Consider the following 13,194-nt stretch of genomic DNA (forward strand, 5'->3'; position numbering starts at 1 on the left):
AAAGGAAGAGGAAGCATGTGTCTCTAATGGTTCATCCTCCTTTGAAGGGCTCATGGAGATGGAGATGTGGAAGCAGCACATTATGTTCCATGCATATTTGAGGGCTGGATTTCTCTCCACCCCCCACCCCCAATGGTGCAGACAGTCCTGGAAACAATGTGCTTTATCTTCTAAAATATCACACCTCAGGCCCTCAACTGTTTAATGATTCCTTAACCCTGGCCTGAAGCAATCCCCCCACCCAGTAATTAAATTAACCTAGAATAATCTTTAACAACAAGAAGGTAAAGTAATGGAAGATACATGCAGAATAAGGTGGCGTTGCCTGATGGCCAGCTCCAGTGGGAGCACTTGGCCTGAACAGACAGGCCAAAATAAAGCTGCTTCAGGTCACTTTGGAGATATGCTGTTTAAATGATGCATGCATCCTAAGAAGCCAGATGCTGTGCCACAGCTGCACTCCAGTCCTTAGGACTGGAGTGTGGCTTTGGTGTGGCTTCTGGCCTTTTAGGATGCAAGCATCATTTAAACAGCATATCTCCAAAGTGACCCAAAGCAGCTTTATTCAGGCCTGTGTTTGGGCTCACTGAAAGAAATCCAAGGAGGAAAAGAGGAGATTGTTACTGCATTTGTGTAATGAAGATCATTCTTAGAGGCCTGTTACAGACTGCCAAAATAAAGCTGCTTCGGGTCTCTTTGGAGGTATGCTATTTAAATGATGCATGGGTCCTAAGAGTCCGGAGGTCGTGCCAAAGCCACACTCCATTCCTAAGCACTGGAGTGCAGCTTTGGTGCAGCTTCCGGATTCTTAGGATGCATGCATCATTTAAACAGCATACCTCCAAAGAGACCTGAAGCAGCTTTATTTTGGCAGTCTGTAACAGGCCAGAGTCTCCAGCTGGAAGCCAGCTGAATTTCCTAGGAAGAGAAGACAGTGTGTTTTTTTGTAACTTTTCACTGCCCTTGCCTGGTGTGAAGGACAGTTGCACTGAAAAGACCAGTCCCTTAGACATGAGCTATTTGATGCTGACACCTGTAAGACTGGCAGTCTTCACAACCAGATTGAGTGAAGAAATTGATTTTGGTCCAAACCAGTGGGACTTATCTTCTATGTATGTCATACTGGCAGTGCATCCTTCAGAGACTAAAGTCACTAGGAGAGGGCAGAGATAAATGGCTCACATTTCTTACACAGGAGTATAGCTACAGAGAGTGGGGTGGATGAGGGGGGTTGCTCCTACAAATAAGAATTCTAATGCCTAAACTATTTTAAGTTACCACAATGCTAGAAATTTGGAGACCAAAGGAAAACTTTATTTGAAGTGGCAGAATTCTTCTTGTGGGGGAAGCCCTTAGTTGGTTCCTCTCCACCCCCATGTCCATGCCACAGCCTCACATCTATACTTATAACACTTGCATCTACTGGGAAATTACACAGTTTGTAGATAGCACCACTCTGTTGTTCAGGGCTGTTTCTGCCTTTTCAGACATTGTAGAACAGAAATCTTTTAGTGAGCACATGTGCCTACCTTCCTAACGCAAGTGTTCTCCAGATATGTTGGACCACAACTCTCATCATCTTACAGGGATACATAGACAGAGACCAGTGGAAGTACCCAGCATCACAAGGATTTTAAACACCTTGGTCTTGACCCTATTCCAGCACTCTTTCCCTTCCACTCTCTTAGGTGCTCTTTCAGATCATGTGATCATTTCATATCATGGAATAGTCCTACTTTTAATGGAAGTGTTCCTAGATTTAGATCCCAACATGTTCTTGGCCTGGATGTCCTAGAATTTTTGAAGAAGCATCCCCAGAAAAGAGATCAAAAGAGGACACAGACATAAAATCTGTATGTGCTAATTTATATGTATAGAGGTGGATGTTGACATATCTACTAGAATTTAAATAGAAATGGAAAATATCTTCCATAGCTGGGACCATGTGGCCTGTGTGCTTGTTCAGTCTGCTGTGCAGATGGTAAATGTTGACAGGCAACTTCAAAGCTCCTACTCTCTCTTCTTGTGGTTCTTTATCTTTAAACCAGATGTGAATTGGGCAGCACTTTAGAAAGAGGATGCCTTTAAATTGAATCTTGTCCTACTGCCCTTCAAATATAGTACTGACATCTGCAAAGGAGGATACATGGCCACCTTTATCTTATTATTAATTTTGCCTGCACAGCAAAATTCACACTAAATCAATCAGACTGATGCAAAACTCCTTCCATTACTGGAATCTGTAATGGACATCTGTAATGGAAGGAGCTTTGCATCAAACTGATTGATTCAGTGCAAATGTTTTTTTTAAAAAATGCAATGGAGCTTCTCTTTGCTGGAGCTATGTAACATGCTGGTTTTATTTCCCTTAGCAGATTGGCAACAGAAGAAATGCTGATGATCATCTTTAGTCCTCATAGGAAGAACCCCAGCTGCACAGTAGAATGGAGGTTTTATTATGGACAGGCTGGATCTCATACTTCCTAGTGTGTTTCCTCTCCTTTGGGAAAAGAGCTGACATCTGGGAATATGAATATTTTAGATCCATCATTCATTACATTTTCTTCTTTCATACCCCCACAGAGAGTCACATTAGATGCCTCTGCCTGGATTCCACAGTGATTATTGTTGGCTTAGCATTATGGCTAAACAAATAGCAATGTTATAAATAAACAAATAAGAAAAATAAAATAGAATTTTTATCCTGAAACCCAGCAGTGGCTGGTGGCCATTATGTCAGTGAGATGGCTTCCATAGGTCACTAAGATAAGTACCTAGTTTGTTAGGGGCAATTAGTTTACACATTGTAAACCGCTTAGAGAGTGCTAAAGTGCACTGATAAGCAATATAGAAATGTACTTGCTATTGCTATTGCTGTTGTTTAAACAGGATGATATGAGGCTGGAGGGAATACAGCCCCTTAAATGCAAACAGCCTCTTAAATATGAGCCTCCAGCTGCCGCTGCTAAAACTTCTCCTGGAAGGGAATCTGTTTAGTTTAATGTAGCTTGATATTTTCTCAAAGCTTCTTACAACACATGTGATGTTGCAGTGATTATGGTGTTAGATATGATGGGGAGACTCGGGTTCAAATTTCCATTTAACCATGGAAACTCAATTGAGTACATTTTCACATTTAGTGCAAAGGTGGTAGCCTGAATACAATTGCCCATCTGATTATGAAATACAGTTGCATAACTAGTGCAAGAGATTGCAGAAGTGGTTAAACAACCTTTTGTTCAAAAATATAATCCACTGCAAGTGGATGGGCATGGATTTTCACTCCGCTATCTTTGAAAGTAGGTTATTGTGATCTTGTACAACCACACTCTGTCTACTCAGCCCTTCCTTTGTAATGTGGGAATAATAGAACAGTTAAACTTACAGGATGGTTGTAAGGATCACATCATGATGATGATAGAAGAAAACTGTTGAGTTACTGTCAACATGATGATGGTGATGATGAATATCACATTTTTTATATCATGGCCTACAAGAATTCAACAGGAGGAGCACAACCAGATATTTACACGTTTAAACAAACATGTTTACACCCCAGTTTGAAAGTGGCTGAAGGTCTTAAGAATAATGCTGGTGCTTTCAGCAAGAGCTGTCTAGAGAGTGTTTGGAGGATGTGAATTTATAAGCTGTAAAATACTGTAGGCAACATCAACACCAACACCAGAAGCAAAGATTCCATTACATATTCAGCAGTGAAAACAATTTTCAAAAGGATAGTCATGTTAGTCTATTCCACCATAAGAAGAGGGGCAGGAAAGGTTGCAGGGGAGTCTTGTAACATCTTTAGTTAATTTATTTTAGCAGGAATGTACGTAATTATGATTCACTTCCTCAGATGCTTTGATGGAGTCCACCAATCTGAGGAATGGAACCAGTGCCTCAGAGAAAGTGTATTGTAATCCTCTTCAGTTCATGCTGCAATCAACTAGTTTGTCTTAACAGTGACATATTTACTCCTTTTTGTTCACCCTTCTTCTCATTATGAATGCAATGTTTCTGTTCTAGATTCTGTTCTGCCAGTGTTCTATTTTAGAGTACAGGGCATAGATCTAGCTGCTTGATTTTTCTCAAGGTTTATCTCAGTGCTAAATTATTCAGCATTTTAATTATTAATTGCTTAATGTTTGTTACAAATTCAGGAGATGAAAAGGGCTAGATAAGTACCAAGTACTCTTGGTGCCCTTAGGGAACTGAGAGCTAGAGTTTTCTTATCTGGAATGCTCAGTTTACACATTATATATTTTGTTATCACCAGGACAGAAGCTGTCAAGTATAATTTAGAGAATACCTTCATAAATCTTTGAAGCATAAATGTTAAGATTTTTTTTAAAAAAACCTCCCATACTTTTCAGTGGGCAAAGCCTATTACATTTTTTAAAAAATATGCAGAGATCTACTAGTAGATTTCCCTCAAAGGTCTTCCCACTCCCACCTGTTCTAAGGTAGATAATTTCCTTCACCATAGAATGTGTATTCTATATTCTAGAGAATATCTTACCATGGGGTGAAGAGTGGGAGAAGGCAGTAGAAACTAAACAACACAATCCTGTGTTTGTTTCTTCAGAGGAAGGTCCTAGAGCTTGCTCCCAGATAGATGTACAGCAGACTCCAGCCTTAGTCTGCTGTTATTTCAGCATACATTACATAAGAACAGCACAATGGTATTATTATTGTTGTTATTACTACCTTGCTGATGGCAGTGCAATAGAATGCCTCTGTAATGTGTTTTTTTAAAAAAACAAATAGCACAGTGTCATTACTAAGAATGGAAGCTGAAAGAAGAACTATGTGAATATAGTCACTGGACACTTGGGAATCAAAGGAGTGGGGGAGCTTAGTTATTCTCATATCACATTGTAGATACTGACAACTATCTTTATTTACTTAAGAAAACCCCTTTGAATTCAATGGAATGTACACTTGAATAAACATGTACGACAAAGATGGGCAATTTAGAGGCAGCCAGGGGCTAATCCCACCCCCAGATTCCCTGGCAGGCCAAAACTCTTCCATAGCAAGCTCAAATGCCTCTATTTTCCTCTGCAGGTCCTCTCAAAATGTTAACAGGAATAGACATCATGTCACTTCCTGTCACCATTTGGAGAGAAGAAAATAGAGGCATTTGGGGGGCATTGCATAAGTTTCTGGAGGGCTTGTGTAGATGAGTATGTTTGTCTGTGTTTTCATCATTTTAGCTCTTCAAATGTGATGGCGAAAATGCCAGACGTAGTGGTGAAACTAGTTTGTGAGTTTTTGCTTCAGTCCAATTGTTAGTCCCATCAAGATCTGACCTACTGAAGCAATGGGAATGTCAATGAGTCAATACATATGTAAATTCCATTGTTTCAGTTGATATATCTTGTTGGGACTAACAACTACATTTGTTTTGCTGGCGCTGCTCAATTGTTTGAAATTATTTAGAGGTGTTATAAAGTGTTTTAGATTGTTGTTCAAGGGTGACTTTATTGACTGTACCATGCCCTCACATCTGCTGGTGTTGGGAGGGTGAGAAATACTTTATATAATAATTAAATGAATAAATAGTGCACTCATCCCAGTTTTCAACCCTTTATGTTGGTTCTTCATGGAAAATGAAGGACTGTGTGGGGCAGCTTTGACCTGAGTATGCAAGGGTAGCAGAAGTCACTTACCAGTAGGTATGCTCCCATGTTTTATTAGTGGATAGATCATTTGTTTGTTTGTTGGATTTATATCCTGCCATTCTCCCAAAATGGGATCCCTATCACAGGGATGTAATTCTTCACTAAGTATCTTCTTGAAGATCCTACGAAGTAATTTCAGCAATTTTCTTCCTGTTTCAAGAAAGTGTTCAAAAACCATGCAATTTTTGAAGACTATTTGCAGGACTTATTCTGTACAGACCTCATGGTTTTTTCCCCTCAGAAAACACTATTTTCTGCACAAGAAACAGCATTTTCTGTACATTTCTATGCAGAAAATGCTGTTTTCTGTGGAAATCAACCATATGGAAATTTTTATGCAGAATAAATCCCCAATTAAAGCATTTTCTCTGCAGAAAACAGCATTTTCTCTGCAGGAATTAATATTTTTGCATTGAAATATTATTTTGCACACAAAAAGTGATACTGTTTTCTGCAAGAAACAACCACATGTGAATTTTTCACATAATAAGTTCCAAACAGCAAAGATTTTCAACAGTCCTGTATTCTTCTCATCAGTGTTTTTCAATACTCAAAAACATGTTTTTATCTTTTAAAAATATTTTTGAATATTCTTTTCATACCTAGCCTAGAAACCATATGGCTCTTTTTACAGAATCAAGAAAAAGAGGTCCACCACCCCAACCACCAACATACGTAAGCTGGTCAAGATTTATGCTCTGCCAGCAGCTTACTGGATTTTGACCACTGGAAGTATTTGCTATTATACATGTGTAACCTAAGGAAAGATCAGTAAAGTTTAGAAGCACTAGAGAACAAGACAGAAAATGATCAACTGGCCCAGGACATAATACTTATATACATGAATCTTGTAGTACATGCAGCATGGGTGCCTTTCTCATCTTCTTGCAGTCTAGTGCTCTCCACATGCATTGGATAACAATTCCCATACCCCCTGGACAGTCTCTCCTCAGGTTTATACTCATAATCTCATACTGTTTTTTTCTCTGTCTCTTGCAGCAATTTAGAGACTGAAAAGTTTTGTGGTAAGTAGGTCATTAACTTTTCCTACTTTTTGTCATGTTATTTTGTAATTATCTACAATGCATGTTCGTTCTTCCTCCCCTCTGAAGCTGTAGGCCATTGCTTTGTCAAGATCAGATACAGCATAATACCAAGTCCAAGTAGTACTCTGATCTGTTCCCTAATGTCACTACCTGCAAGTACCTACTGTAAAAACAGATATAGTTAATAATAGTATTGATGCAACTTCTACTTAGATATGCAATTTTTTAAAAAGCAAATACAGGACAAAATGCTGTACTACTTATTCAGAAATCTCAATGGTAATTCATTTTCTCCTGTTACAGATTATTTCTCAGAACATCTTGGAGAATACAGGCATGTTCTATCTGCTTTGGAGCAACTCAACACTGCAGTCTTGTCAGCCATGGATAAAACCAAACTGGTAAGTGTGTGTTCAGTTCCAAAAAGGAAATGAGTTGAGCTAGGACTGTATTGCTTTTACAGATGGCTTTAATAAGTCTTTAGTATTACATTTGCCTCCAGTTCCTAATATGGAGTATTAATTCCTTTATGGATATTAATGATCTATGGCATAATGAATGGACATCCAGCCATTGTGGAATGCCTTACTCAAGACTCATAAACAAACATAACTGATTAGGAAAATCAACCATTGTTCATGTATTTTATATTTTTGTCCAACAATTAAAATTAATTTTATCCATAGCTTGGAAATTATACTTTTTTTTTAGTGGACAGATCTCTACATCCTGGGGAATGTGGGACTAGTAATCTAAATGCATTTTTTCCTGAAGTCTCAACCTGTTTTCTCATGATGGAAGGGAGCTTTCTCCTCCTTATCTTCCTCCTCCCCATGCACATTTCTTTTCTTCTTGTTGTTGTTCTTGTATTTCTCCAATCCTTACACAGTGAATACAGAAATTGCTGTATGCTAGGTAAAGACTATAGCCTGAATCCACAAATTCAAAGTGATTTGCAGAGGAAAAATAGCTAATGCCATCAGATACCCAAACTGTTTGATTTCTCAGGGATAATCTTAGTTCAAGAGTGATGTGCAGAACATTCATGTCTGAGTCCTCTGTGTACAGCATTCCTTCCTTTTACATTCCTTTTCCTGCAAATATAAAACAAGTGTTTTCTTTTTTACCAAAGTCTGCACTATAAATCCTTTAAAAACCTTCTGCCAGTGTGTATTATGTTTGCAGTAGAGTGCCCTCCATGTTAAATTTGATGTCAGAGAAGGGGGGATAGACTGAATAAATAATGTATGAGAAATCTTCCAGGGAATAGTTGTATCTTAAATGTGCAAAACAACTTTGCTTCTGTATTTAAATGCTTATTCCATTTAGGTAAGGGGGAACTTGTGGGAATGTTGCTTTTCAATAAAATGTCAGATTTAGCACAACACACATGCACACACCATACGTGAAAAGGAGAGATGCCCTTTTAGACCACCATGCCATCATTACAGGAAATCCATACACTGTTGTTGTTAACTGCCTTGAGTCAACCTTGATGGCCCTGTGGAGGTGGCATCTCCAAGACCCCTGCCTTCCACTGCTCTGCTTAGGCACATTACCTCCCTGCTTGAGTCTATCAATCTGATGTGCAGTCTTCCTCTCTTTCTGCTGCCTTCTGTCTTTCCTCAGCTGTTCAGCTTGTCTATGAAGAAAGCTGACAGGAAAGAAAACTAATTTGAAATGTGGTGCTGGAGAAAAGTTTTACTAATGCCAATAAATAAATAAATAAATAAATAAATAAGGAACATAACCCTGAAATCTCATTAAACATCAAAATGACTGCACTGAGGTTAGGCATCTAAGGAGACAACATGACTCATTGGAAATGATGGTAATACTCAGTAAAAAGGAAATCATAGGAAAAGTAGAAGACCACATCACAGGTAGATGGACTCAATCAAGACAGCCACAAGCCTGAGTTTGCAAGTCCTGAGCAAGGCTATTAACAATGTCATCTCTTGGAGGTCTCTCATTCACAGGGTCATCCTACGTTAAAGCTGACTGAACAGCATATAACTCCATGTGAACACCATTTCCTCTTTCAAGTCACAGGTCTTGATTAAACATGAAATACTGAAAACATTCTTCACTCTGTTTACTTTCCACCCATTATCTACCCGGTCCACTGTATGTTTCTTGAAGGTATGGCTGCTTCAGTGTTGTTTCAGCAGTAGGGAGGTCATCTTTTGGCAAACGCAAGTCATGATCCTCTACCATACTCCACAAGCATATCCCCATGAGAGTTCCGCATAGTTCTCACTGTTATGAGGCATTCCCATGGCCAACTTGTGTGTGAGGGAGGGCAGATGAAGGGGTGGCCTTGTAGCATCTAGCTACAGTTCTGCAGCTGTCAGAAAAGAGCAGATGTCACCAAGAGGGTATCTTCTTTTTTTCTCTCAACAATATCTTTTATTTTCTTTGAGATGCAGCATGGTAGCTGGCAAACTGCCTGTGAGGCCCCTGTCCTTCCTCCAGCCATTAAATGGTCATGTGGAGCCGGCACCTGGCAATAAGAAGCTGCCTGGCATGCAGCAAAATATTGAAATCAAGATTCTTGTCAAAAAAACCCCACAAACTTTATTTGCATCTCCTGTGACTCTTTTTTCTTTTTAAAAATCTTTTTAACAACCATTTTAATCCTGATACATGTAATAACTGCTTCTTCCTGTACAGATATTGTAATTTATTTATTTTTCTTCTTCCTCCACCCCTTCCTTCCACCCTCTCCTCCCTAAATAATGAAGCCTTATCCCTGTCAATCACCATAAATATGAATTATCTTCCAAATTGTTACATGTTGTTTGTATATTAATCCTACCCTTCAAAATTTGTTTTCCCAAAATCTCTAGAGGCAAAGCCAGTTTAAATCTAGTATTGCCTTGACTAATATCAGCAATAAATGGTTTCCATATCCTATTTAACTACTGTTCTATGCAATATTTGCTAATGTTTTTCATGCCTTAGCTATATCTAGACTTGTAGCACTTAAAATAAGTGCTATTAGATCTTTATTAAGCAAGTTTTCATTTTCACTTTTGAACATAGAAATTAATAATAGTGCCTCTCTGAAGTGGACTTTTTGACCCAATATTTGACTTGTCCATCCTAATACATCTTCCTACAATCTACATATTTTTAGACAAGCAAGTCACATACAATTCCAATCTTCTGTTTTACCACCACATCTCCAACATAGCTTTGGCACTTCATTATTGATCTTACAGAGCTTGAATTGAGAGTAATATAATTTATGAATAATTTTAATGCATTTTTTCCCGATTTGAGCAGATATTGATTTATAAAGTAGTGTTTTGCAAATTGAGCCCCATTGTTTATCCTCAAATCTGAGGATAAAGGACAAAGGAGTGATGGATCTGGTGTTAATATATGTACACACACACACACACACACACACACACACAAAATGTATTTGCGTCCTTGTTTGTTTGTTTATTTCAAGGGTTTAAATCCCTCCTTTCTCCCACAATGGGATTCAAGGTGGGTAAACAGCTTCCTCCGTAAACAGGTTCACTGTTTATCATGTAGTTATTTTTTTAAAAAACAACCTTTAATTTAAAATATATCTGCCCCATAATGTTTTGGTAACATGCTTCTTTCTGTTTAGATCCATGTAATTATCAGGTTTTACAAATTTAACCATTTGGACCAGTTGGAAAGTATCATGATATAATTCTAGATTTGGTAGGGATAGACAGGCTCTCAATGTATGGCTATATTTGCTACTATTTATGAACCTTAACATACACACACACCAATTATACATTTCCCTTTAAAAATTTGTTGTTTTATAAATTTTGTCTTACGTATTGACAAGGGAATAGTTTGAAACAAGAATAACAATTAGGTAAAATGGGGGCTTTGACAATGGCTAGCCTGCCCAATAGCAAGAACTGTAATTTAGACCATTCTTTTTATTTTTGATATAGATAAATATTTGCTTGCAATTCCTGTACATTAAATGTATTATTTTTTTAATAATAGGAATGCCAAAATAGCTAAAACCAGAAAAAAACTAGTTGTCAAATTAGATATTCTTTTCAATTTTAATTGATCTTCTTTTGCCTTATTTATATTCAATATTTTTTATTTTAAATCCAGTGAATACCTGTAATTTATTTAGAATTGTTAGCACATGCCCTATGCACTATGTTAGATTAGACACAAATAGTAAAATAATTTATCTTATGTTCTATATTTTTAAGTATTTGTGAGTTTTTTCTTATTAGGATTGCTTGTTAATATTGCTAATATTGCTAAGAATAGGAAAAGGTAGGAAGCCTTTCTGAGTTCCTCTAAGTATAGGGAATGTTTGAAAATCTGTTCCATGTACACACACTCCAGGCTTTGCATTTTTATATAATTTATTTATAATTGAAACAAACATGTCACTCATATTCATTTTAAAAAAATCTATCACATAAATTTGCTCAAGCTTTCAACACATCTAGTGATATTATAACTACTGGGTTAGTCCAGTTTGGACTGATGGACATATATCATTATGAATTTATTTACCGTAATCTTTGAGCAGATGTAAATATTTTTTGGTCATGATTAAGTAGTGATTAAGATTATTTAGTCGTCTGCTTTTTTTAATCATGTATTATTATCTATTGTTTTATATGTATTTTGTAGAATGTACACCATTGGCAGGTTTCATTTTTATCGATTTTATTGTTCGTATGTACAGCGCTGTGTAAATGTACAGCGCTATATAAATAAAGTATGATAATAATAATAATAATAAGTGTTATCAGTCTATAAACTGATATAAATTGGTGGGGGGATCATCCCCTGGTTTTATTTTTGCTCTCTTCCAGGAATCTGGTATTTTTCCTCACAAGAATATTTCATTAAATAATTTATGTAATTGTAGGGTCAAATCACTGGCAAATGTTTTGTAAAAAAATGTATTAAAACCATCTGGACCTGTTGATTTATCAGGTTTTAAATGGATAATCCTGTTCTTTATTTCTTCTCAAGTTACAGGAACATTTAATATAGCTTTAGGTACATTTCGGATTAGGTTAATTGGAAGTTCCCTCACAAAACCTATTTTTGTATTTCTGTATATTTCTGAAGAATATAATTATCATAAAATTCCTTAAAGGCATTGCTCATTTCATTGGATTTACTTGTTAGTAACATGTTACTAATTTATTACTTTCAATTTATTCTTAAGATATAAATAAAAAATAAAAATAAAAGTTCAGCATTGTCTAAAAGTCCTTAGCATAATATCCCCAAAATAACACTTGGATATAAAAAAGTAAAAGCTATTTTTTTTATTCCCCAGAATGCAACATGAGACTAAATGATCAAAAATAATGTTGCTAGTCATAGTTAATGAGAAAAAGAGTACAGTCTGTCCTCTGTATGAATGGATTCTGTATTCACAGATTTTTCAATCCAAATCTTGAAAATATATATTTTTAAAAATCCAAAAAGCAAACCTTGATTTTGTCATTTTATATATGGGGTGCCATTTTACTATGATTCTTTATACTATGGTACTGGACTTAAGCATCCATGGATTTTGGTATTCATGGGTGTGGGGGAAGTTCCTGGAACCAAACCCCAGTGTATACCAAGGTCCCGCTGTCATTAGTAATGTTGTTGTTATGTGCCTACTGAGTTCACTTTGATTTATGGTGACCCTATTATAGGGTTTTCTTAACAAGATTTGTTCCAAAGAGGTTTGCCATTGTCTTCCTATAAACTTGAGATAATGTGACCTATCAAAGTCTGCCAGTGTGTCTCATGGCTGACCAGGGATTCAAACCCAGGTCTCCTGGAATCTAACTTTCAAACTGGCTTTAATGAGTAATAAAGAACTTTTTAATGAGATATTTCGAAGCTCTGGCTGTTCCATGACACATGCCCCATCAGTTTGGCAAAACCAGAACTCCATAGTAGGAGGAATACCGTATATGAAAGTGGCTTTTAGTGAGTCACTAGTGGTCTTTAAATGTTCTTAAACACTTAACCATCTCTCATCTTTGTTCTTTGGATCACAGTTCATCTCTACTGTAACTGCAAGCATTTAAACCTACTAATGCAGCAAGTATCACTGGGGTCTAATTTAGATATAAATGTGCTGGAAAGATAATTCATTGTGCTCAGCAGGTAGCGTGATGGATTTCTGATGTTTCTGATGATTCAATTCTTCTAGAGTGATAGGCATGACCTAAAAATCACATCTGAACAGGGTGCTTCCATATTTGAACAGGCTAACCATTCCTTTGACTTGATTAAAGTATATATGAAGAAAGCAGGCCCATCTCCAATCTGATTTTATGGCAACAAAAGTTTTAGATAAAATTGAAAGCAGAAGTGAATCAGATAGACACAAATGACTTTGGGTCAATAATGAAGAAAAACTGAGCTGTATTATGCCTGTTAGAGCCATGCTAGGCGTAACAAGCAAGGATGCCTGTGTCTTT

General features: G+C 37.0%; 1 protein-coding gene across 1 annotated transcript in view; it reads left to right on the top strand.

Annotated features, from left to right (window-relative positions):
• Positions 1-13,194, top strand: part of NECAB3 (N-terminal EF-hand calcium binding protein 3) — a 147,513-nt gene that overhangs the window by 89,797 nt on the left and 44,522 nt on the right. Inside the window, exons 4-5 of the mRNA XM_089514092.1 lie at positions 6,684-6,709; positions 7,034-7,131. Coding sequence (XP_089370218.1) covers positions 6,684-6,709; positions 7,034-7,131 — 124 coding nt within the window. The remainder of the gene's footprint in view (positions 1-6,683; positions 6,710-7,033; positions 7,132-13,194) is intronic.

Source organism: Sceloporus occidentalis, unplaced genomic scaffold (genome assembly GCF_023333645.1).
Source record: "Sceloporus occidentalis isolate IW3139 unplaced genomic scaffold, rSceOcc1.0.p SCAF_3, whole genome shotgun sequence".
NCBI classification, from domain to species: Eukaryota; Metazoa; Chordata; class Lepidosauria; order Squamata; family Phrynosomatidae; genus Sceloporus; species Sceloporus occidentalis.